Source organism: Bactrocera oleae, chromosome X, assembly GCF_042242935.1.
Source record: "Bactrocera oleae isolate idBacOlea1 chromosome X, idBacOlea1, whole genome shotgun sequence".
NCBI lineage: Eukaryota > Metazoa > Arthropoda > Insecta > Diptera > Tephritidae > Bactrocera > Bactrocera oleae.
In genome coordinates this window covers 24822650-24850077 of record NC_091541.1, presented here as the reverse complement: position 1 = coordinate 24850077, position 27428 = coordinate 24822650, and the positions used below count along the sequence as shown (strand labels likewise).

General features: G+C 36.8%; 2 protein-coding genes across 3 annotated transcripts in view; one reads left to right on the top strand and one right to left on the bottom strand.

Annotated features, from left to right (window-relative positions):
• Gat (GABA transporter) overlaps window positions 1-27428 on the top strand; it is a 300362-nt gene that overhangs the window by 186177 nt on the left and 86757 nt on the right. For both annotated transcript variants that reach the window (XM_070112754.1, XM_070112753.1), the window contains exon 9: window positions 1316-1560. In XM_070112754.1, coding sequence (XP_069968855.1) covers window positions 1316-1560 — 245 coding nt within the window. The remainder of the gene's footprint in view (window positions 1-1315; window positions 1561-27428) is intronic.
• Window positions 15771-16876, bottom strand: LOC138858118 (uncharacterized). Its single transcript, XM_070112600.1, has one exon. The coding sequence runs from the start codon at window positions 16627-16629 to the stop codon at window positions 16012-16014; it is 618 nt and encodes a 205-aa protein (XP_069968701.1). The 5' UTR covers window positions 16630-16876; the 3' UTR covers window positions 15771-16011.

Sequence of the window (27428 nt, the reverse complement as noted above, 5' to 3'; positions counted from 1 at the left end):
TTTGTTTAGAAATGTGGTTACTTAATTAAATTCTATCGCACTAATTTACTAATTTTTGAAAATTATTCGCCACAATTAAATGTACCGACTTTGACGGAAATACTAATGAAACATATAACTAAAAATATTGTTTATCAAAAAGAATTAGAATAAACCTCAGAGCAGAGAAGGGTATAGAGGCATCATGTAGGCGTAACCGTGAGAACTCCATATTTGTATATGCAAAACTAACATCAATTCAAATAAATAGGGAAACAGGGATTCATTTTTATAAGGAGGATATTATAGATTCCAGTTTAAATTGAATAGGTACTCATACCTAAGATAGGACAACTGTCAGCTATACAAAATAAAGTAGTACATCAAAGCTACGCTATGACAGTACGAAGTTCGCCGGGTCAGCTAGTAATTTTATAATAATAATAATTTCGACAAAATTTAATTTTGTGTAAGAATTTGAATAAAATCAGAGTAGAAAAATATATTAAAGAAGAGCTAAATTAACCAATTGATTAATCGAACATTGGTCCGATATGGGTTAAGACAACTCATACATTGACAGATACTACTTGTATGTATATTTAGCATAAAGTCAATAGAATATCAAATAACTAATTTTACACATCATGTGTTATCTCACAGATCGACCAAAATTTTAGGTAAAAAGCCAGCATAGATACTAGGCATATATTCGGTGTCTGAGGATTCTTAGATAAGAGGTGGCACACCTTGAAAGGACTATTTGTGCAAAATTTGTTCCTATTCATTAGTGTTTCATTAATATATTGTAAAGTAAAAGAATTAGATGAAATTTAAAATTGTGCAATAGGCAAGTAGCTGTGGTTGCCCAATTTTCTAATTTTCAAACCGTATCACATAGGTGTCAAGAAAACGTTATGACCTAGTTTATTTTTCATTTGGAGGAGGAGTTGCTTAGATATAGCAATTAACTTAAACTCAAAGTTGCCACACCACACCTGTAGTCCAATTTTTATACCGAGTTACATATAGCCTTGCTGTAACATCTTTACTGTGAAATTTTATCGTTCGGAGGGTTTTCTTTAGCAAGTAAACTGTCTTGTAGTAATTTATATTGGTGATGTATGGTGAAGATCTTACTAAAGGAAAAAGGTTCTTCGGCAAGCTTGGTTGATATAGCTCTGGGTAGATATGTATATTAAACCTATTCTGGGGCGGGAGTACCCCCAGTTTCCAGACAAACTTTAACTGTGCATTCTATATAAAAATATATATTTTATGGCTCTCATAACTTGATTGCTTTTAATTATAAAATTTGTATTTTCGGTCTTTATAGGTCCCGGTTTGGCGTTTTTGGTATACCCATCGGCAGTGTTACAACTACCAGGTTCACCCTTATGGTCTTGTCTTTTCTTTTTCATGTTACTTCTTATTGGGCTCGATTCACAATTCTGTACAATGGAAGGCTTTATTACTGCTATAATAGATGAATGGCCACAATTGTTACGTAAACGTAAAGAAATATTTATTGCTATCGTGTGCACACTGAGTTATCTTGTTGGCCTTACATGTATCTCTCAGGTAAGTATATTTCTATTTAACTAATGCTTCAATTAGTGACCGACGCAAAACCATAAAACTTATCAGCCGATACGACCTATCTAATTAGAGCGCAATGTAAATGAACACTCACCACCACTTATCCTGTCAGTATCGTTAGATATCCGTAGAAACGATTCAACTGATTATATTTTGTAGTAATTAAAAAATTAACTTAAAAATGTTTAAAATATTCCTAAGCTAATTTAATATCACAGTCAAATACAATTATTTATAAATAGGTAGACTATTTTTAATAGTTGGATTTTAATTTCGAGTTTTTCCATTATGAAAAATTATAACTGCAAAATCATGTATACAAATTGAGCAATGGCAACATGGCAAAAGCGAACAACTGATTTCTACGCTGCAACTAAGGGCATAACTTTTGACAAATTTCGTTTGATACGGGCGGTAAGTTTGGAAGGGCGGCACGTTGGTCACTAAGTGAAACATAAAGTATTTACAGTACTGTCATTTCAGTGTTTTTCATTTAAAGCTACTGATTTTACTTTGGGAGTCTTTTAGTAATAAATGCCCTTCAACGATAAATAGAGGAAATTGATTATATACTTTTACATACACATAGCCAATAAAGTCTGCGTTCACCCGACACATTTTTTTAAGTGAAGTAAAAACACAATGTAAATAGGTAATTCAGTTAAAATTTTCTGCATGTATTTCCTCTTTATATTTTTAAGTTCAAAATGCAAAAACAAAAATGAATATTCCTATTTTCATTTTTGTGATGACGGGATTTTAGTGTAAGAACAAGTAAACATAGACACCATTGTTCAGTTAGCTTGAATTGGAAATGCCGTTACTTCTCATGAATTTGTTCGTTCTTTTTGCGTAGACTCTTTTGTGTTTTAATATAATTAGTCATTAGAAGAGCTCGTGACGCGTTGAAATAATATTCAAAAAAATGGAAACCAAAGGAAAAGAAATTAGTCTGTCGGAAAAAAAAGTATCATTAAGTTGTGGAAAGATGGCGAAAGTTTCAGAAAAATTGGGCAAACTATTGGAAGAATGTATTCTTCTGTCCAGCGCGTCGTAAAAAATTAAAAAAAAAACCGGAAATTTAAAACAAAATCGCGATCTGGCCGTCCGAAAATATTATCAGCCCGGGAAGAACGGAAAATAATAAATATGGTGAAAGTTACCCCTCGAATTACGTCCACCAAGATTATTGAAAACGTAAATATAACCATTAAAAAACAATTTGTGCCGAAACTGCTAGAAAAATTTTACGAAAAGCTGGATATCATGGTAGAGTCGCTCGAAAGAAACCATATATTTGATTTGTAAACAGGCGAAAGCGTATTGAATTTGCTCATAATTATATAAATAAGTCGCCGGAGTTCTGGAGACAAGTAGTATTTTAGGATGAAAGTAAATTTTGCATTTTTGGCATAAAAGATCGACAAATTATGTGGCGCAAGTCAGGAACTGCCATTGAAAGCAAAATCTTGTTGGTACAGTTAATCACGGAGGTGGCGGAATTATGGTGTGGGGTTGCATGGCGGCTGGTGGTGTGGGTCCCCTTCAATTTATTGAATCCACAATGGAAAAAGGAGGTTAATTGAACATTTTAAAAAACAAAAGTGCAGAGAATCTTGGATTATCTTCGACGTTTTGGTTCCAACAAGATACTGACCCGAAGCATACTGCGGAAGCAGTTAGACTTTAGCTCTTGTACAATGCTCTTAGACAACTTAAAGCGCCCCCTCAATCACCTGACCTCAATCCTATTGAGCATCTATGGGATCTTGTGGAAAAAAGAATTCGTCAGCATACTATAACAAGTAAAGAGGCTTAGCGAAGTGTTATGAAAGAAGAATGGTCCCAGATTACAGCTGAGGAAACTGATGAGTTGGTAAGATCAATGCCAAATTGATTGAACGATGTTTTAAAACAACGCGGCTATCCAACCAAATATTGAATTTAATTTTTCTTTATCATTTTTAATACTTTTGTAACTTATTTGAAAGCGGAACGCAGACTTAATGGTGCTTATGTTTACTTCTCCTTACACTAAAATCCCATTATCACAAAAATGAAAATAGGAAATAAATTTTTGTTTTTGCATTTTGAACTTAAAAATATAAAGAAGAAATACGTGTAGAAAATTTAAAATTAATTACCTATTTACATTGTGTTTTTATTTCACTTAAAAAATAGTGTCGGGTGAACGCAGACTTTATTGGCTATGTGTATTTGTACTCGTACATTGCAAGAAAACGTTTCTAATCATTAATTAAAAGTAGTTGCTCAGCCTGGAGAGTGTGTTAGTGGTTTTAGAGTCAATACTAGTGATCTGTGGAAAAATATTCTGGGAACACCGATTATTTAAGATTACAAAAACATAAGACCAATACTCATATTATAGTTTTCAACTCGACTCAGTTGAATTATAGCAGCACACGACCCACACAAATATATATGTATGTACAATACAGATGTAAACACTTATTATTTGTTCGCATTCAACCCTTTGTGGTCGAATTTGAGAAAAACTTTAAACCTGGGTAAATTTGTAGTTCTTACATTAGTTACAAAGAACAATTGTTTTAGAATACTGCTTACATACAAACTTTTCACATGTACTTCAGATTAATGCAGTTTTATTATCTGTTTCTAACAGACTTGGCATCGACGTCTTTTTGTTATACTTCTGTTTAGCATTCCTTTTGATCTCGTGCAAATAGACGGTTGTTAATCGTATTGATCCAACTATCGAATTCTCTTTGTAATTTCTCGAAAAAGATTGGTAGGGTGGATGTCTGACGACGTATTTAGGCTATTTATTTATATTTTGTTCTATCTGTACCACCCTGTGCTCCTGATGGAGTTCATTAATTCAAAAAGTTTTGTATGTGCATTCGCTTAGAAGATACAGGCCCTTCTTCTTCTTCCCTTGGCTGCTTCTACAATAAGTGCTGCATGGTATCGCCAGTCTGCTGGCATGTCTACCAATAAACCAAGAACTTATTAGCACTACTACTAGAGTTCTTATGTCATTCAGTTTGAATTTCAAAATTCATTTTCATTATATTATTTTTTGTCCTCGATATAATTGAGATAATATGCAAAGTGCTGAGTTGAAGTACAATTTCCTTTATTTGTTACTAACTCTGGTACATTATATAAACCTACAAGTAAAAAAAGAATCATATAGTTTCCAAGACTTTTACACAGCTGAGTCACCTGTAGGTTTATGGTACAATGCCCTGGTGGCAATTCAAGCTTATTTTTACGGATGGTTCCAACTAAAGTGATGCGATTTCTTGGTAATTCAAAGATGTGAAAAAAATTGGCAGTCACATTATGACATTTTAGTCAAGCGGTTAAATCAAGAATAACAAATGTGAACATGCCAGTGTCTTATTTGTTCAAGTTTCATGAGCGTTATCACTACATATCACCTGTGATATCAGACGCTTCAGCGTATTCTATGTTTTATTCACTTTCTCTTCAAAATTCCTATTGATCTCAGTCGTCATTCACTATGACCTCTATTTCACTTTCTTTTATATTTTTTAGAATACATTGAACGTTCAAATTTATTCGTAGGCGTGTGTTAACCTTTACGTGTTTACTTTACTACTGTACCTATGTGTAGTTTACATACAAATTAATAATCTGGGGATTTCCAGATGAGAGACAAAATAATGTCAATCAACGTTTTTCAAGAGCGTTGAAGAAAGCGAAAATTCGTCTACAAAATTATTGAATAAATCATTCCACATAGAAAAACAAAATTAATAGTTTGTTGACAATGGAACATATTGAATATATCAATAATATCAATCGAAATATCTAAAATAGTCAAATTTGATCCGGAGACCTTATGGAAGTTAATAACGGGTGATCCAAGTAAAGGCACTTTTTTCAATATCTTTTTTTTGACAAATCACGCTTGAGTTGAGTCAAGCAGTCAAGTTATTGTATTATTGGGCATTTCATCATGGAAAGACAAACGCTTGAACACGTTTAAACATTGTTCAACTTTATTACAAAAATTCACGTTCTGTAAAGAATGTGTTTCGCGCGCTTAGCTCAACTTATGGTCAACATAATCGGCCTTCTGAGCGTAGTGTTCGCAACACCATTACCTATTTTGAGACCCAGCATTCATTATTGGCTAATATAATATAAGACCGTGGACTGTCGATTCCGCGCCGTTCGCAGCAACTCGGACTGACTTTCTTTGCGGCATGTTATGAAGGCAGAATGGTCTCGGATTACAGCTGAGGAAACAGACAAGTTGGTAAGATCAATGCCAAATCGATTGAACGAGGTTTTCAAACAACGCGGCTATCCAACACAACATTGAATTTAATTTTTCTTTTTCATTTTTAATACTTTTCTAACTAATTTTAAAGCTGAACGCAGACTTTCTGGTGCCTATATTTACTTGTTATTACATTAAAATTCCGTTATCTCAAAAATTGAAATATAAATATAAATTTTTGTTTTTTAATTTTAAACTTAAGAATATTAAGAAGAAATACATGTAAAAAATTTGAACTGTATTACCTATTTACATTATGTTTTTACTTTACGTAAAAAAATGTGTCGGGTCAAAGTAGACTTTATTGGGTATGTGTAACCATACTTGAAAGCGGACTGAAGAGTTGTAGACAATTTAAGTATGCTCTATTAAAGTTAATAAATTATTCTTTATTAAAGTAGCAAATATATATTAAATTTCAACTATACATCGAAAATAGTTAGTATTTCTACTATTTATGCCAACTAAAAACAAAGATTAATCTCTTAACGCAATTGAGTTTACAATATTTTCCGTCAGTCCGTCTTTGTTGGCGAATAAAAACAAACTGGATGATTTGGCCACCCGATAACATTCCACATAAAGTTGGAAAAGCATGGTGTAAGCAAATCTAAGCAACAAACAGACAACGTTTGGCCTTGTGACTAATGGAGCGTCATTGCTAGTGTCAATCTAATTGGAAATTGAGTGCGTTTAAATTTATATGCACATCTGTAAGAATCAGTGGAATTCGTGACAGCAATACATTTTCACCTCGGAACTTGCCATTAAACATGGTGGCTTCGATAGCGTTTTTCATTAATTCGTTGACATCCTAAACCGCTTCGAAAGAGTTGTATGATGCCAAGTCCCTGGCAACAACTGTTATACGTTTGAATTTACTCCATTGACGTCCAGATTTTTTTGCTGCCAAAATCGCTTTTTCGTCCAGCCACTTAAGATTTTTATACTTTGCGTGTACATTGGGAAATATATTGTCGATGAGAATATTTTGTGAGTTGTTGATTGTGCAGAAATCCATAGGTATTTTCATATACAGCAACTTTTCCATAGCCAATATCTAACAGTTGTTTTTAGAAAGTTTCGGCAGATGGATCTTGAAGTTTATTATCGCACACGTTCACTGTCGATTATACTTTTTCAACAATACGCCAATGTCGCTATGATCTAAAGCAAGCGTTAATTTCATCTGCGTACGTTGAACGTAGAATAACGGGAAGTGCCTGAAAGAAGTAATAGAGTGCCGTCAAAAAGTTTGCCGTTGTGTTTTGTACCTTTCGATATTCTATCCAATGCCTCAAATGAATGTTCGTGTACCATAGTGCATTCATCCTAAATGACATTTTACACCTAATTTGAATGTTTCATGACAACTTAAATGCTGAAGAGCTGTTCTGCCTCCCTCTAATAAAGATGTTGCAATGCCAAATGATGCTACAGCCAATGCGATTGCCATTTTTTTTATCGTATCTTAGCAAGAAGTAGCGAAATAAGGAATATTTTACCAGATTGACTTGGTGCATCGAAAAAGACCCCTCTTGCCTTGCCGAAACTACCAACATATTGCGGTAAATTATTTTTTGTTCATCATTTAGTAGTGGAACATTACAATTGGCAATTCGTCAGTATCTTACTGCAATTCCCGATTCTTATCTGTGTTGATTAAGTCAGATGCATTTCGATTTGGTGAACTTATACCGAAATGACTGATTGGTAAACTCGCGATGACAATACAATGATCTTCAATAGCAATCAATGCTTCATTGAACATTGTGTCACTGAATGATATCATCAGTCATCGAATCTTTATGGTTATCCCACAACATTGGTGATCGGGCTTGGAAACATGTCGTTGGTACTATAGCAAATAGTAGATGTGAAGTGAAAACTGTCTTTATTACTAATTATTTATTAATCAAGTGTAAATAAATATTAATAGCACTAAGAAACAATGTTAAATATATACAATATGAGAATAAAATTAAGTCGAGAGTTGCACCCAAGTAAAACAAAACAAAGCAAGTAAGGCAAGGTTAAGTTCCGATGTAACCGAACATTTCATACTGTTGCAACTTGCAAAGACCAAATTCGGGGAGATACATTCAGGTGGCAAAATTTCATTTCAAAAAATGTTGGAAAAGAATTCAACATGCATTATTCGACGAAACTGAATGGTTAACAATCAAATTTGTATTTTATTAACTTATATTATAGGTCAAAAAGTAGTTTTAGTTTCAGCGGAAATTATATTAAAATTGTCTTAAAATAAGATAAATCTGACAACGGAAAGGCGAAATTTAATATATTGAGTTGATTCGCGAAACGTCAACCAGCGGATCGAAATTAATTATATTAAGGGGTTGGGGGAAGTCAGAAGCACGAAAAAATGAGAATTTTCAGCAATTTTTTTTGCTATTAAATCATGTTATTTTACAAGTGTAGTAATATGGCATTATTATACAATGTTTTGACTTGAAGAAAATTTCCAAAAAATAATTTTAGTTCACAAAGTTATAGCTGTCTGTGTTGTGTGTTGACCCAGTTCCAAAAAAGGTCCTTGCGGTGACAATCATAAGTCCTTGGAGATTCATCTAAAATCAATCGGATAAAAAAACTAGTTTTATAAATAGATAATCCTGGTTTTTTCAAAAATTAACAAAATGACGGCCTCAGGAATTTTTTTTTAGATTTTTGGGAAAAAATCAACAGTTGGTCTTAAAAAATCGAAATTAAAAAAAAAAAAAATCGTTCGAAACCGCGTTTATTATGTATTCTAAAACCTGTATAAATTTCATTAAAATGTACTTAGCGGTTTTCGAGTTACAGTTGTCACCAGTTCAAAAAACATAGTTTTGAGAAAAACGCATTTAAAGTTTCACTTACCTGCTGCCGAGCGCTCTGTAGTGCCTGAGCGCGCTTTGTTATTTGTCGAATAACTCAGAAAGTAATTATCGGACAACTTGAAATTTTCTGAGAATAAAAATTAAATTAAATAAATTGATAAATTTAATTTTTTGAAAATTCTGACTACCCCTAACCCCTTAAGGATATGGGTTTGGATCAAGGTTTAAACCAATTCCAATCATATTAGCACTAAACCACATAATTTTTAAGAAAGCTTGTCCACTTAAATTTATTAAAATATCACACATTTTGACCAACCGAAACGGTTTAAAAACCGGTGGGAATACGAAAATCCTTATATAGGATATATTTGGGGCAGTAAAGATCTGGACTGATTTCACTTCCTTTTGACATTGCTCGGGTATATTCACGAACATATTTTCAAGCAATTTTATGAATATACTAACTGACCCCGCAAACGTTGTTTTGCCATATACGTTATTTTTGGTACCTATATGCAAGAGGTTGATGATAATTTTTTTTTCTTTGCGGGTGAGGGGGTGAAAAATGCTTTCCGCATCATCACTGCTGTCGTCGCAGCAGCGGTATGTGCCGCTTGCAGCTCACTAAAAACACCCCCTCTAAGGAACCGTCGCCAACTCTGGGACCGCGTTTGCATTACTTCAGGGTGGCGTTCTATTTTTCTCATTGAGAGATTTACATATGCGCACCTGCGTCCAAGTCCCGGTTTTTGGTGCGTAGCAAATTTGCTGCGAATTTCTGGATGATCCCCCAGTTTGCTTCGCTCTCCAGCATGACGCTGATTAAATTGTCCGTGTTTATTGGACAAACCCGGTCTTCTACAGCGGTGCGTTCCCGTTGCCATCGCGTACATTCAAAGAATGTGTGTTCAGCGCCGTTTTCTGTCGCGTCGTTGTATGGGCATGACGGCTCTTTGACTTTTCCCATTCTGTGGAGGTACTTTGGGAAGTATTAGTGACCGGATAGCAGTTGTGTCATGCAGGAGTCGACTTCTCCAAATCTCCGGCTTGTCCATAAGTTTACATATTTTATGAGTCTGGCCGTCCATCTGCCGCGGCTCTCATTCTCCCACCTTCGTTGCCATGCTGACATCGTATATTTCTTTATTTGTTCGATTGCCCTCTTATTATTCTCAGATGTTTTCTTAAGCTCCCACAGCTTTTTCCTTTCGTATGCCAGGAGGTCAATTGGGATATTACCGCTTATAACTAATACTGCATTACCTGACACTGACACGTCTGTATCATGACATGGTTTAGCTTTCTTCGCGCATCTTCTGTGTCTCGGGCTGTAATTACTGCGGCGATGTCGTCCGCGTAGCCAATAAGGTAAGATTCGTCTGGCATGTCGAGTTTTAGTATGGCGTCGTAGCTGATGTTCCACCAACTGGGCCTACAATGGATCCTTGTGCTGCTCCTGACGTAATCGCTATCTGTCGTGATCTCTCTCTATTTGGGTACAACAATTTTTACTTGCTAAGGTTTCTCCGCATTACCGCCCTGAGGTAGTCGGGGATTCTGAATCTTCATTCGAGAGCGTCGATCATGATCACCCATCTTGCGCTGTTGAAGGCGTTTCGGACATCTAAGATCGCCAGCAAATCTATTCTTTTGCGCTGTGTGGCTTCTACACTTTCAATGACGCATCTGATATCTCCTAAAGTTGACCTGCCGGGTCTAAATCCATGTTGTCTAGGGGAGAGTCCTGCAGCTTCATTGATGGCCGCTTCGAGTCTGGGATTAAGTGGTCTTTCATAAAGATTTCCCGCTCTGTCGAGCATGCATAGTGGACGGTATGCTGATGGCAAGCTGGGATTTCCTTTTCCCTTACTGATTAGGACCAGCCAGGAACCAGGAGATTAATTTCGTAACGTTCCACTTTTGGCTGGCGGTATTTCTTCTCTGGTTTTTATCGTGGATGCCGGTGTCAATCGCGAAGAAGATGTACTGATAATCGCTGCCAGTGTATACTTCTAGTACTCTCCATTCCTTTATTAAGCCTGCTATACGTTCTGATGATAGGGTGATGTCTGATGTAGTTTCCTCGCACCCCGATCTCCTAAACGTAGTTGCGTCTCCTGAGTTTAGCACTATTGGACCGAGACGCGCTGCAGTATCTAAGATGCGCTTACCTTTCCAGTCGGTGTTTGGCATACCTCACTCTATGGGTTTCGAGTTTAGGTCTCCGGCGACAACTAAAGGGCCCTCTATAGACCTAGCCGTGTCTTCAATGTTGTTGAGCTTTTCCTGGAATTCGTGTATGTGAAAAAGTCGGAACTGGCCCAGACGAAACCGTTGCTGTTCCCTTTACCTGTGATGGTGATTTTACTTCTTGGGGGTAGCCATATAGCGGCGCTTGAGCTGCTATCTTCTAGCCAGGTTCCACTCTCTTTTTTCTGTATTGTTCGCTTATGATGATTAAATCATAGCCGTTCTCCATCACCATCTGGGAGAGTAGTGCGTCAGCAGCCTTGCATCTGGGCCTGTAGGATATTCATTTATTCAGGAATTCAGGTAAGTTGATGATCATAAATGAAAGAGAAAAGTTATGTACAAAAGAAAAGTTACGTTACAATATATAAAGGGTGAGTAATTATAATATGTAACTACAAAAAAAATATGTGGTGAATTATTCTAATATGTATCTCGCGTGATGTTTTGCTCTAAGGTATGAATCGAAGGGGGGTTGTCCGCATAGACTTAAGACATACCACAGAAAAAAGTCTAACATTGTTATATCATACGCTCTTAGAGGCCAATCGACCGGCCCAAAACGTGAAGTTATATGCTCACCGAAGTATTCTCTCAATAAATCCATTGATTGATGCGATGTGTGGGAGGTGGCGCCGTCTTGATGAAACCTAATGTCACCGAGATCACGAACTTCAATTTCTGGCATCAAGTAGTGGGTTATCATGGTGCGATAGCAGGTGAAAAAAATATGGACCGATGATTCCGCCGGCTCACAAACCACACCAAACTTTTGTTTTTTCTTAATGAAATAGCAGTTTATGAATCTCTTCAGATTGCTCTTCGTCCCAAATGCGATAAGTTTACTTGTGTACATACCATTGATCCAGAAATGAGCCTCACCGCTGAACAAAATTTGGCTCGAAAACGTCGGATCATCTTGGAATGTTTCAAGACCGCATAGAGCGAAGTGATGCCGCTTGGATAGTCGAGCGACTTCAGTTTTTGCACAAGCTGTATTTTGTACGCTTTCAATTTAAGATCTCGGCGGAAAATGCACCAAGTCGTTCCATAGGTCAGTCCGAGTTGCTGCGAACCGCGCAAAATAGACTTTCCATGGTCTTCGTGTACACTCTCAGCTACGGCAGCTATATTTTCTTCACTGTGTGCTGGATGTGATCTTTTTGGTCGAACATTATGCAATAATGAATACCGCGTCTCGAGATGGGTGATCGTTGTGAATAGTACGTTCAGTAGGCCGATTATGTTGAGCAAAAGTTGAGCGAATGGCTTGGTACACATTCTTTACAGAACGTAAATTTTCGTAATAAAGTTACACGAATTAGTTAGTGTCACGTTAGTGTTAGTGTAAAGCGTAAGTGTCTCATGCAAGATCTGTCAAAAAAGCCAATTTAAAAAGTATCTCTCCTTGGATCACACGTTGTATTTAATTTTTTGAACCAAATGCTAAAGTTGTAGAAAACCATTTACAAAAATAAATTTAAAAAAATTTAAATTTATAATTCATTCTCGTGCAAAGTCACCTACCATCATTACTGACATAAAATTTAAGCCCGTCAAATGATCAACAATATTCCAACTCTATCAAATGTTTGTCCTTGGGATTTGTTATTGTCATAGATTATGCGATTATGACTGGAAACTGTGTTCTTTGAAAATTAAATAGCATTACTGACATAAAATTTAAGCCCGTCAAAAGATCAACAATATTCCAACTCTATCAAATGTTTGTCCTTGGGATTTGTTATTGTCATAGATTATGCGATTATGACTGGAAACTGTGTTCTTTGAAAATTAAATAGCATTACAGTCCCTGAATACGTCAAGTGTATGCGTGAAATTAAAATACGTTTTCCCCGAGCAACTCCAGTGAGCACTTCACAATCTATTGTGTTGTTATGCATTGCTTTGACTCCTCTTCTTCTTAAAACTATGTCAGAAATATTAGCTTCCGAACTGACCATAGCATAGGCCGAATTGGAGCTTCGAATAATGTCGAAATAATTTTTTGGACTTTTTCTTTATAATTCTAGCATTTAATGTGAGACCGTCATATAAAAAATTAAAAAAAAAACATTTTGTATTAACAGTGGAAGATGGACTTTACCCTTATGACAACACATTGTGAAGGAATTCGTTTCACGCATTGTAGACTCTGAAGCAAAATGATTAGCTAAACAATGTCTATAAACCAAGTTCATAGAACCAATGAATTCAAAAACTCAATTGGATAATTCACACCTTCGGTGACATCGCAAACAGCATCAACAGATTTGTATGACACCAAGTCCCCTTTGAATCTAGTCCATTGACGTTCAGATGTTTTTGCTGCCAAAATCCATCCTTCTGCCAACGAATCTTACAGTTTGTGTGTACATCGGGAAGTATGTTATCGATGGGAGTATTTTGTAAGTTGGTGATCGTGCAGAACTCCGTCGGTAATTTTATGCATTCGGCATTTTCATGTGCAACTAGTTTTCCATTGCCAATATCTAACAATTGTTTTGAGAAAGTTTCAGCAAATGGATTTTGAATTATATGTATGTATCTGTATTGTATAAGCTCATGTTCACTGTCAGTTGTAATTTTTCAATATTACGCCATAGTCGCGATAATTTAAAACGTTGATTTCATCAGAGTACGTTAACCGCAGAATAAAATGAAGTGTCTGTCTTAAATCACCTGAAAGGAGTTACAAAGTGCCGCCAAATAGTTTGTTGTTGTTATATAATATATTACGATATCGTATCCAATGCTTCAAGCGAATGTTAATGTGCCATACTAAATGAGCTGTTCTGCCCCTATCTAATAAAGCTGCTGCGATGCTGGATGAAGCAACGAACATTGCGATGTAATTTCTTGATCGTATCTCTGTTTTAGTTTTATTTGCTTTTTTTTCTTAAAATAGCACATTTTATTGTTTGTATTACAATACAATCCATTTTGTTTAAAATTAAACAGCAAATAAAAGGGGAAAAAAACTTTTAATATTTTCTTTGCTACTTCTACCATTATGCAGGAATAAATATACGAATCACAAATATGTACTCATTTGTGCTCCCTACTGTAAATACCATATTATACATGCGTATAATACATGTAAATATGTTACGCGCAAAAACAAAACAACTCACTTTATTGCTTAAAATTAAAATTAGAACTAACTTACATTTTTGGTTTTACAGCTAATTTATGCTAGTAAGTCACGTTGCAAAGCAGGTGCAATTGCACATTGTTGTTGTTGTGGGCTGGCTGGCCAGACGTTCTCATGCGGCGACGGTGTGGAGTCAGCATTTTGGCAATTGCGCGTGTGGTGTCGTTTGACTGTGAAAGTTATTTTGTTGCCTAAGCTAAGGTAGATCGTGGAAAAGGTATTTCGGCGTATACCGTGTTAACTCCTCCCCCTTTAAAACATGTAGCGTCCTCGATGGATGTCTCTGAAATATGGACAACTGCTGGAGATGATGTTTCCATCGGTATTGGAGAGTTGTTTTCTACGTTTTTCGTCTCAACTTGGATGTGGATTTTTCCTTTTCGGTTTGCAATTATTCTTTTTAGTGCCATTGTTAGGACCATTGCCACAAGGAGTATAATTATAACCGATTCAGTAAAAACGTTGATTTTATGATTTGTGTTGATGGCATTGATTTCTCTGATATTTGCAACATTAAGCTCTTTCAAATATTGCAACGAGAGAACTTCTTCCAAATTTGCTGTGGTATTTGCGGAATTAACGACTGCTTTTAGTGGTTTCGCAAAAAATTGGCTTTTATTTATATAGCTTTTACCATTAACTATTACGGTTGCGTTATCGTATTTGATTAGGAATGTGCCATGCAGATTGATGATGTCTTGATCTACTTCTATCGTGCCATTGTAACTGTTAATAAGTATAAGGCCATGATTTATCTCTTCTATTGTTGGTATATGATGCCCATTGATGGTTGTGCAGTTTGCTGAATATCCCTTAAGTAAATTCGGTATGCAGCTGCTTTGTGTGACTTCTTCTATGTTTTCTTGTTTACATATAGATACATCATTTAGGTTCTTACAACTATTTTTTATATTATATATATTCTTCTGACAATCAATTAAATTTTTATTTTCTAGTTTAATAACTTTATTATCTTGTTTTACAGGTTTTATTATTAATGATTTACAATTTTCTTCGCTTGTAATAGGTACCTTTACAATGTAAATAATAGATGATAAATTTGATGCGATTTTTACATCACTAAATTCTATAGCTTCTATTACATTTATATAAGGCATTTTTTGCCTTTCCAATTTCTCCTTAATAACATTAATTTCTTCATTCGACAGTATAAATAAATTAACAATTTTGGCTTTTGCCCATTGAATTGAATAGTCTACATTCTTTAAATCTTCCTTAATATAATTTAATTTTCTTTCGATATTTCTTTCTAATTCTAACTTTATAGCATCATTCGCTTTTACTTCGCTTAAGATTATATTTGTAATATGTGTTAAGTTATTTATTCTTTCTAATTGTTCACTTTTGTAACTTTTCCTCACCTTTTCGTTCCACTAAACGCTCACGTATTTGTAAAAGTTTAGAAAATTATTACACAATTTATTTCTATCGCAAACGTTTTACGCAATTTACAATATCATGTATTTATAAAGATATTAATATTTATAACAATCAAAATCAAAAAATTACAATTTCACTTTATAAGTTGTTAAAAGATAATCGGGATCTACGACCGTGGAAAAAAGGCGGAACTTCAACTGCGACTTCTCGGCTTAGCGCTTTCGATCGAAAAGAGGCTCGGCGCGATCGCCCTCCCTCCTTTTGTTAATGTTGGTGTGTAGAGTTATTGTGTGTGGGTGTATGCTGCTGCTTCCAGTAAGGTTGCTTTGGTGCGTGGTGTGTGGGTGTTTCCAGGTGTGGTGTGCCAGTGTTGTCCTGTAAGTGGTGTGTTGTGTTGTCGTGTGAGTGGTGTGTTGTGCGGTGTGGTTGACTGCATTAGGGCGGGAGGCTGAGCTCATTTAGCCATCCCGGCCCCCCTAGGCGAATGTTCAGCCTAGCAGTCGCTGGAGTTGTTGCAGCGTTGCCACGACGTTGCTGAGGCCTGTCCTGCGGCGAGTCTGCGGCCTTAAGGGTTGGTGTGGTGTTGAGGTGCTATGGAGCTGACGCCAAGTACGGGGTGCGGCGAGTGCTTGTCGTCGACGGGGTCGTGCTGCATGGCTTGGCTGTGGACGACGGCCTGCATCATGGCGGCGGGGTACTGAGGGCCGTGCGACAGGGCGCCTTGGGTTTCGATGCAGCAAGGTATGATGCGGCCTGTCGCAGTATTGGCACACGATATCAGACACGCATTCCTGCGTGTCATGCGTCTGGGCCAAACAATTCAAACAGTGCCCATGTGCCTGGGCCACCTGCTGACGTTGATTGGGTGTCATACCCTTAAAAATGGGACAGTGCTGCAGCCGGTGTGAACGGCAACAGAGCGGGCAGCGGAGGCGAGGCGGCTCCGAAACTACAGTAGGCGTTGGGCGCATGGCACGTCGTGGAGCTGTCGGTACAGTTGTTGCTGTTGTTGTTCGTGGCGCTGCTACGGGGGTAGCCCCAGGGCGCGGCACAGTGACAGCCGAACGTATGGTTGGCGTAGGGGTAATTGACATTTCAGCGTCCATAACTACCTGTATGGAGAAAAGGCGAGTTTAGTTACGACTCAGTGATATAGATAATGGATCCCTTTAAACTTAACCAACTTTATTTGGTTAGTGGGGGTCGTATTAGTCCACCCATTATTGTATTAGTATATATTGTGGTGATTTATCATATTTGCGGTTTATTTCGGTTTTAGGTTATTAGACGGATATTTTGTTTTCTGCGTGTATATATAATATTATTGTACGGATCTTTTATTACTTGCGTTTTCGCTGTTATCTGCGATTGGTAGGAAACATAGTTTAACGAGCGGCCTGGTTAGCGTTCCGGTTCGAGTACGGAGGTCAACTACTCGTATATGACCGTCGGGACCATGATGTAGCTTCTCTATGCAACCAAGCCGCCATTCTGTAGGGGGGAGACAATCGTCATGGATTAGGACAAAATCTCCAAGCTTTGGCGCTTTTTCGGGAGTTTTCCAGCGATACCTTTTATGAAGGTCCTTTATATACTCCTCCTTCCATCGGCGGCTGAAATCATGATGGAGAATTTTAATTCTTTCCCATCTATTATGCAAGGACAGCGACTCCACGCCTGGCTCAGGTATGGCCAGAATGGGTGCTCCTTTTAGAAAGTGCCCTGGAGTTAGGGCTGTGAGATCTGAGGGATCTTGCGAGAGTGCCGTTAGTGGCCGTGAATTGAGAACGGCTTCAATGCGAATTAATAATGTTGTAAATTCTTCATAATTAAATTTGTAGTTTCCAGCTACTTTTTTAAAGTGGGATTTGAAGCTTTTTACAGCTGATTCCCATAAACCACCCATATGAGGAGCGCTTGGAGGAATAAACTGCCAGTTAATACCTTGGGGAGCGTATTTTTGTACAATTTCAGGTGAGACTTGTTTGACAAAATTCACGAACTGTTTTTCTGTGGCTCTTTGAGCTCCTATAAATGTTTTGCCATTGTCGCTCATGAGTTTTGACGGAAAACCGCGTCGTCCGACGAAGCGAGCAAATGCCGCGAGAAAAGCCTCCTTTGTCAGATTCGTACATAGCTCGAGGTGTACTGCTTTTGTCGTAAAACAGACAAAGACAGCCACATAGCCTTTCATGAGGGTGGGAGACCTTAACATGGATGCCTTTATCTGAAAAGGCCCAGCAAAGTCGACACCTGTAATGGTGAAAGGCAGAGCGAAGTTACAGCGTTCCGGTGGAAGTGCTGCCATAATCTGCGTTCGCATCTTCTGCTTATGCATAGTGCAGATCTTGCACATGAAAATGCATTTCTTTATTTTGGGCTTGAGTCTTGGAATATAAAACTCTTGACGGACTATTTGTTGCATGAGGCGATGTTCTGCGTGTAGCAAAAGCACGTGGACATAGTGAAGGTATAAGGTGGCAAGTTGCGATTTCTCTGGGATAACTATGGGATGACGTTCGTTATACGTCAGGCTGGAATTGGCAAGCCGACCATTCGCACGGAGTACTCCTTTCGTGTCAATGAATGGATTTAAGACTAAGAGTGAGCTCTTTTTATCTATCGGCTTCGATTCTCTTAGTAATAATATTTCTCGGCTGAAATAACGCGCTTGCGTAGATGCGATAAGAGCGACCTTTGCTTTTTGTAAGTCTAGGTGCGTCACTGTATCGCATTGGGAGTGTAATGAAGTTACTCCCTTAAGTTTAATTTTGAGTCGCTCTATGAACTTGAGCATGTAAGCGATTACCCTGAGGGCTCGGGGATACGAGGAAAATCGCTCAAGGATGTCATTATCCTGCAATGTTGCGTGAAAGGAGTCGATTTTTCGACTTTCTGGGGCTATTATATTGCGCATGGGCGATTGTGGCCAAGAATCAGGAGATTCTGTTAACCATCGGGGGCCATTCCACCAGAGGGTGGTGGTGACAAGGTGCAGGGGTTTGCACCCTCTTGTCCCTAGATCAGCAGGATTGTCAGCACTGGCTACATGTCGCCAAGTGGCTGATCCTACTAGGTCAAGTATTTGAGACGTTCGGTTGGAAATATACGTCTTCCATGCATGTGGTGGTTTTTCTAACCATGCTAATACGATTTCGGAATCGGACCATAGATATAATTTATATTGTGCCATGTTTAAATGCGTTTGTACGATGGACACTAGTTTGGCTAGTAATAGCGCTCCACATAATTCAAGTCGTGGTAGACTTATTGTTTTTAAAGGAGCCACTTTTGCTTTTGCTACTAGTAAGTGGCATGTGGTCGCAGTGTCGCTTTGTGTGCGAACATATATAGTTGCGCAATATGCCTTTTCAGAAGCGTCACAGAAGCCGTGTAGTTCGACTTTGTGCTCTGGGGCATAATTTACCCATCGTGGGATTTGTATCTGTGAGATATCATTTAGATTGCTCGCAAACTGGGACCACTTTTCTAAACGAAGTGGTTTTACTTGTTCGTCCCAGTCGGTTCCATCTAACCATAATTCTTGTATTAGGATTTTGGCTTGTATCATAATTGGCGAAAGCCATCCTGCGGGGTCGAAAAGTTTTGCCACAGAGGATAGAATTTGTCGCTTTGTTATGGCGGATAATGCAGATATTGACTCTGTCGTGTATGAAAACTGGTCAGATATCGCATTCCATTGGATCCCCAGAGTTTTTGTTGTACTTTCCTTTTCGAATTTAAGGAAATTAGTATCTAACAAATTTTCATGCGGTATATTTTTTAATATATTAGGGTGATTCGCCGTTATCTTTTTCAACGGAAACCCTGCGGTTTTGAGGGCTTTTACCACTTGTGAGAGTGACTCGTATGCTTGTGGAAGACTGTGACTTCCAGACAAGATATCGTCTACATATGTTTGTGTTTTTAACACTTTGGTTGCCAGAGGAAATTCTGACTTTGTGTTTTCTGCCAGTTCGTGGAGTGTTCGAATGGCTAAATATGGAGCACAGTTGACGCCAAAGGTAACTGTTTTAAGTTTATAGTCGCGTAGCGGACTATTGGGAGATTTTCGGAAAATAATTCGCTGAAAATCTTGATCGTCTTTATGTACGACTATTTGCCTATACATTTTTTCGACGTCTCCGTTAAATACGTATTTGAATATACGCCAATTTAAAATGAGTAGCATTAAATCTGGTTGGAGCGTGGGTCCCGTAAATAGAATATCATTTAGGGAATTCCCCGAGCTAGTAGATCTTGATGCATTAAAGACAACTCTTACTTTAGTTGTTTTTTTGTCTGGCTTTACTACTGCGTGATGAGGCAAGTAAAATGAGTAATATTTGCCATTTATGATTTTTTCGCATGGGCTTACTTCCTCCATGTGATCTAAATGGAGGTATTCTTCTAACACGCCATCGTATTCTGGCTTAAGCTCACCTTTTTTAAGTAAGTTTTTTTCCATACTTAAAAACTGCTGTATTGCAGAGGTGCGAGAGTGACCTAAGGCGAGTGTGTTAGGAAATTGTTGTTTTAGTGGTAGTCGTACGACGTACCGACCATTATCTGATCTAGTAGTTGTGGCTTTGTAAAAGTCTTCACAATACTGATCTTCAGGGGTTGTGATTGATATGGGGGGGAGTTCTTCTAACTCCCAAAATTTTTTTAATTGTGAATTGAGGTATTCGTTTGAGATTTCCTCAACCTGAGTGGTCATGGTGGTAACTGGTTCCGAAACTAGTCCACTTAGGATCCATCCAAAAATAGTATTTTGTGCCAGAAGTGTATTTGAAATTTTCTCAATACCTTCGAGTATAATCTGTGGTATGAGATCGCTTCCTAATAGAAGGTCTATTTGAGCGGGGGTGTTGCAGTTGGGATCTGCTAGCTTTAGGTGTGAAACCTTTTGCCAATGCTTGCTATTTATGTGATAGCTTGGAAGCATATTTGTAAGTTGCGGTAAGACTATAGCTTCTGCTTGTATGTGCTTATCCGCTTGGGGGGAAATTAAGGTAATGGAGCAGATTTTATTAGAGTTTTGAACTACTCTTCCGCCCATTCCTGTAATTTCAAAGTTGGCTTGTTTTGTTGGCAGTTGTAGCCTATTTTGTGCCCTAGACGCTATGAAAGATCGTTGTGATCCTTGGTCTATTAAGGCCCTAAGTTTAAACAGCTCTCCTCGGTGTTCGATGGAGACGACTGCTGTGGGTAGTAGTACCCTACTTTGGATTTCGCTGTGTAGCGTTTGAGTTTTTAATGCCTTTGAGCAGCATGGTGCTTCTTGGCAATTATCGGGATTTCGCACTTCGGGATTTGCTGTTGCAACTAAACCCGTGGCTCTTTTCATATTTGCGCTGTTTGGGGGTGAGCTGGAAAAATTGTTATAATGAAGCATAGAATGATGTCGTTTATGGCAATAAACGCAATTAAATTTGCTTTCGCACTCTTTAAGTGTATGCGCATGTGACAAGCAGTTTGTACAAAGTCTCTTTGTTTTTACAAAATTGTTTCGGTCGATAATATTCAATTTTTTGAATCTCTCGCAAGATTTGAGCTTATGCCCCCCTGTACATAGTTCGCATGACGTTTGTTTGTACTGTTCGGATGAGAACGTTTGATTTCTGAAGAAGCTTCTATTTAAATTGTTGTTGCTACTGGCTTGGGGTCTGTGGAAGCTTCTATTTAGGTCGTGTTGAACGGTTTTCGTTCTGACCATTTTTTTATCTACCCTTTCTGCGATTTCGTACTGGGTAGTTAGGAAATCTTTCATTTGTTGCCACGTGGGGCATTTTCTTCGTGATGAGAGCGATTGCTCCCATAGAAGTAATGATTTTTCTGGTAATGCGGCAGTGCATATGTTTACCAGTATAGGGTCCCAGCTGTCTGTGGGAATATTTTGTGTCGATAAAACCGACAAACAATTTGAAACAGTGGATTGAAGTTTGATAAATTCTTCACTTGTTTCCTTTTGAATTTTTGGCAAGTTCATTAATACCGATATTTGTTTATCGACCAATATTCTCTCATTTTCATATCTAGATTTAAGAGCTTCCCAAGCCAAATTGAAATTATCGTCATTTAGTGCGAACTGTTTTACTATTACGCCTGCTTGACCTTTTGTTTTGTATCGGAGGTGATACAATTTTTGTGCATTTGATAATTTTGGGTGGTTCATGTAAACGGCTGTAAACATGTCCCGGAAGGACGGCCATTGTTCATAACCACCATGAAATATTTCTGTGTCACATGCGGGCACCTTGAGATGGATGCCTGAACTTGCCTCTTGACTTTGTACTTGTGGCAGCTCTACTCGCTGATGTGGAGTAGGTGCAATTGCTTTTATTAGCTTTAGCTGATCGGAAATCATTGCTTTAGTTTCTTCGAACTGGTCTAAGCAGTTTTCATATTTGGCGTAAGCCGAGGACTTAAAATTTTCTGGTAGATCTGAGTCGTCAGATTCTACTATGGCGTCATATGCAGCTTGGAGACGTGACCAAAAATTGTCAAGATTGTCTTTTTTGATTTCTAAAACCGATTCAGAATTGTTCTGAATTGGCGAAGATGAGAATCTAGTGCAGTATCTTATTAAACTGTCACTTTCCGAAATGAATTTTGTGTATGAAATGTCTCTACCCCTTTTTTGTTTTGTCGCACCTTGCTTAGAGCGTGTAGCTTCTGCAGGTGTACATAGACTTTTTTCGTCCGAAATCATTTTTGGTACTTTCAATAGTTGTGAAGATTTAGATTCTTTTGAATCTGTGCTCATTAGAAAAATGCAAAATTAAAAAAAGTAAATTTTCTCAATGTATATTTAATAAAATAAGCGATACTTTGTAAATTATAACTGCAACCGAAAATCTTTTACGTAAATAAGAGTTTTTAATTCGGATACAATAAACAAAGGTGCTCGAATTAAAAAAATTTTTTGTATAATTAAGACCGATTTTTTATTTGAGTTATCAAATAAGTATTTGTATTATATTTTATTATTTGTAAGAATTACAAAAGTTTATATTTAATTCTTTATTAATAACCGCAATTATTTAAAAAAAATTTTTTTTTTTTTTTTTTTGTGTCCGCAAGTCCTATAGGGTATACCTATAGTTCAGTTTATATATATATTGGATTAATGTACAAATGAGCGCTCGTGAAGAGATCACTTTATATATAAAAGTATGCACGATTTGTTTGTGCTTTGAATTCTTGTATGCAATCCTGCTTGCTTACTGCAAGGGGTATTGCCGAATAGATGCCGAAGTGGACTTTGAATATAATTTAGTTGTTGCTCAACCAATATACATATATGAATATATATATATATAAATTATATTTCTTTTTTGTATTTATTATTAAACCGTGCTATATTTTTGTTATTGGCCAAATTAAAATTCCGTTTGTCGTACTGTTTTAATTTGCGAAATGTTACGATTACTTTTTCGCACGAGTGTACCCTATGTATTAAGAGAATGCAGGCCTAAGTGCATTGGATACTGTATGTACGTATGTACATATGTATATGTATATGCGTATTATTTCCGCGGTACGAATTAAGAGAATTGGTAAAATACAGGTATTTTACCGACTGCACTTATGTGTGTATAGATTCTTGTAAATATATTTAGATATCTAAATTTGTGCGTATGCAAGAGAGCACCTTTTTTTTTTTTTTTTTTTTTTTTTTGTTTTTTTTAGCTTTCGCTTTCGCTTTGCTATTTTGCACTTAGGAATTACGTATATATAATATGCATATAATAAATATGAACATACGTGTATTGTATATATGTATATATGTATGTAAGTATGTTTACTCAAATCTGTCTCTTTTCTCTTCTTTATTTTCTTTTATTGTATTTAAGTTGTTATTTTGCCTTTTCTTACTTTTTTTATGCAGACCTGCTTATTGCTTTGTTAAGCCTAAGGGGTCTGTCGGAAATTTTTCGCAAGTAAATGCTTGAAAATTTTTTTTTTTTTTTGGGAAATTGACGTGTTTAAAACACAATGGTAAGCTTATAGGCATTGATTTATTATGTATGTATTTGATATTGTATTATATATATATTATTGTATTATATATATGCTATACCAAACTGTTTTGCGTGATAGCGGTATTTTCAGTTTTCCCGTAAAATAACCGTAAATAGAAACAGTTTGGTTCCCGTTTGTCTAGAACGTTAGCGGATATATTCCTGAATTTATATGATCGATATAAAATCGTATTTCAACATACTACATACATATGTATATACAATAATGAATAATGGAAACGATACAACTCACTTGGCATTCCTCCAGGGGCTTTAGGGGGTATTATATATTTATTTAGAATATCTGTGTTGTAAAGTCCTTTCCTCTTTGTTCCAGATGATTGGTGTAACCTCCGTGCCTATTATATTTGGATCTTATGTTTTATTTTAGTTCGCGCCCGTTTAGGTTTATTGTTAATATTGTTGTTACTTTCGCGCCCGCTTATATGGGTTATTTGGTTTAATTTCGCGCCCGCTTTGTGTTTTTTTTTTTTTTTTTGGTTTTGTTTTTTTTTCACTTTATTTTTGATGTGCTTTTTGAAGTATATATTAAATATATATGAAACTTTTCACCGGTACATATGTATATCCATAATTCATTTGCTTTCAATAACTGCACTTGTTATATGTACATATGTGTATGTATTTTTTAATTTTTGTAAATGCACTTTTGTTTTTGCACTTCACGCCGGTTTTTATTTTCCGGAATTTTTTTATTGTTTCACTGCACTTTGGTCACTTGGTCACTTTATATACATATTTCTATATGTAATTTACGGGTTTTGTCACCGTTTCACTGCACTTTGGTCATATGTGTAATTTTTTTTTTTTTTTATATACATCGATAGTGCCTTTCTTTTAGGCTCGAAGGACCATGTTCACTTTTGTAACTTTTCCTCACCTTTTCGTTCCACTAAACGCTCACGTATTTGTAAAAGTTTAGAAAATTATTACACAATTTATTTCTATCGCAAACGTTTTACGCAATTTACAATATCATGTATTTATAAAGATATTAATATTTATAACAATCAAAATCAAAAAATTACAATTTCACTTTATAAGTTGTTAAAAGATAATCGGGATCTACGACCGTGGAAAAAAGGCGGAACTTCAACTGCGACTTCTCGGTTTAGCGCTTTCGATCGAAAAGAGGCTCGGCGCGATCGCCCTCCCTCCTTTTGTTAATGTTGGTGTGTAGAGTTATTGTGTGTGGGTGTATGCTGCTGCTTCCAGTAAGGTTGCTTTGGTGCGTGGTGTGTGGGTGTTTCCAGGTGTGGTGTGCCAGTGTTGTCCTGTAAGTGGTGTGTTGTGTTGTCGTGTGAGTGGTGTGTTGTGCGGTGTGGTTGACTGCATTAGGGCGGGAGGCTGAGCTCATTTAGCCACTAATACAGATTTATTAATTATCATTTGTTGGTTATTATTATTTAGCAAGTTATCTATTTCGTCATTTACTATTTTGAAATCATCGTGATCTGGGGATCCGGCTAACCATTTCCAGGCTGTGCCGAGGGAATTTATTGCTCTTTTTATTTTCCTGGGTCTAAGTTGAGATAAGAGTGTTCGGATGGATTTTTCTTCTTGTGAAAGGAATCGATAATTTTGGCTTTTCTTGGTTACGCAATGCTCTATTGTATTGTGTATCTCGTCAAGTACGCTGTCATATTGGTCTAGGTCAAGTCTAGGTCCTGTCTCTATTGTCACTATGTTACTGTTCTAAAATTTGGGTTTCCGCATTGCACAAGGCATTTATATATATTATCCTGTAATGGTAATGTAGTAATTCTTTAGTTTTTATCAATGTTCTGGATATGAACGTTATGGGTTTGCCGTCTTGTTCGAGGACTGCTCCTATTGCATGGTTCGATGCGTCCGTGGTTAAGTGAAATTCTTTACTGAAGTCGGGATATTGTAGCATGACGTCTGTAGATACTAGTGAATTTTTTAATTTGCTGAATGCTTCTTTTGCCTTATCGTCTAGACCAATTTTTATTTTGGATGATTGATTTTTTGACATGCGTCCCTCCTACCCTCTTAAAAGTATTGTTAGGGGTTTTGCGAGTTTCGCATAGTCTTTAATGAAACGGCGGTAATAACCAGAGAGTCCAAGGAATAATCGAAGTTCTTTTATTGTTTGTGGTGATGGGAAGTCTTAAATTGATTTTACTTTTGTTGGATTTGTTTTTAGTCCATTTTGAGAAATAACGAATCCCAAAAATTCTACTTCTGTTTTTAGAAATTCGCATTTGTCAATTTGGATTTTCATATTAGCTTCTTGTAATGTTTGGAAAATGGTTTGAACGTTTTGTAAATGAGACTCCTCGTCTTTGCCAAAAATTATAATATCGTCTATGTAAACAAAGCATATTTTTCCGATATATTTTCTTAGTATATCGTCTAACGCTCTTTGGAAAATTGCGGGTGCGTTTTTTAAACCGAATGGTAGTCTGGTAAATTCATATTTACCGTTGTTGACCGAAAAAGCTGTCTTTCCAATATCAGATTCAACTAATGGAATTTGATGAAAGCCACTTTTCAGATCTAGGACTGTAAAAAATTTATTTTTGCCAAGTTGGGATAGAACTTCGTTTGTGTCTGAGATAGGATAACGATCGGGTATTGTGATTAAATTTAGTTTCCGGTAATCGATGACCATTCTGTATTTTTTTGTGTCAGATGCATCGATTTTTTTTGGTACTATCCAAATTGGGGAATTGTAAGGAGATCGGGAAGGTCTTATTATTCCGTCCTCGAGTAATTTTGCTAATTGTTTTTCGACTTCGTCCTTAAGGGACATAGGATAAGGGTAATATCTAGAATAAACTGGGTCTTGGGTGGTAGTTCTTATATCAGCTTTTACTGTGGTAGTATAAGTTAATTTCTCGTCCGGTTCGGACAAATTATTTGGGTATAAATTGCATAATTTACAAAGTTTTTCTGATTGTCTATTTGTGAGGTGTTCCGTCCTTATTTGGATATTGTTAATTGATTTTGATTCCTGTTGTTTTATTGCAATTTTATATTGTTTTTTATCATCATGTAATTTTTTGAAGTGAATATTGTTGCTTCCAATTGTTTTAAACTGTCATTACCTAAAATACCATCAAAGGATTTTAAGGTGGGTAGGATAAAAAATTTAAGGTTTTCGTCTTTCACTCCGAAAAGATTGATAAGGGTATGGTGAGTTATTTTAATATTTCCTGCTACTGAACATGCGAGGAAACTTTCGTTGTTGGGTATAAGGTTTTTTGCAAGTTGGGGTTAAATATAGTTCTTATTTGAACCTGTGTCTATTAGAATTTTCAATATTTTTCCATCACTATCCTTGCATTGAAAATAAGGAAGTGTGGAGTTCGTCAACCTAAAAAATGTATATCTGAAAACTCGTTAGTATCTTCATCTGGTATGTTGTCCTGAGAAGCATACTGTTGGTAGTAGTCTTCCCATGATTGCTCATTTTGTCCTTGGTCTGATTGTCCTGAGTATATTAGTGTATCGTCAACGGGTTCTATGTGATTAATTCGTTGTTGCTTAAATGGTTGATGCATTTGGTGTGATGGGACTATTGGTCTTTTTCCGGCAAAGGGATTATTAGTAGGTCTGTTCATATAGTTTATATTTTTGGTCCTTTGTGATTGGTCTACGTCCATTGGCACTGGTGGTTTGGGTTGAGTGGGTCTTGGCGGTGGATTATTAAAATAATTAGGTCTAGGTGTTGGTCTGTGAGGGTATGCGAAGTTTTGTGGATAGTTTAAGTTTTGTCGGTATTGAAGATTAGTTGGGTTTTGGTTAATTGAATTTCTTTGGTATAGTGGATATTGGTTATTTGTATTCCTGTTTGAATTTAGTTGTCCATAGTAGGGAGTTGGTTGGGGTAG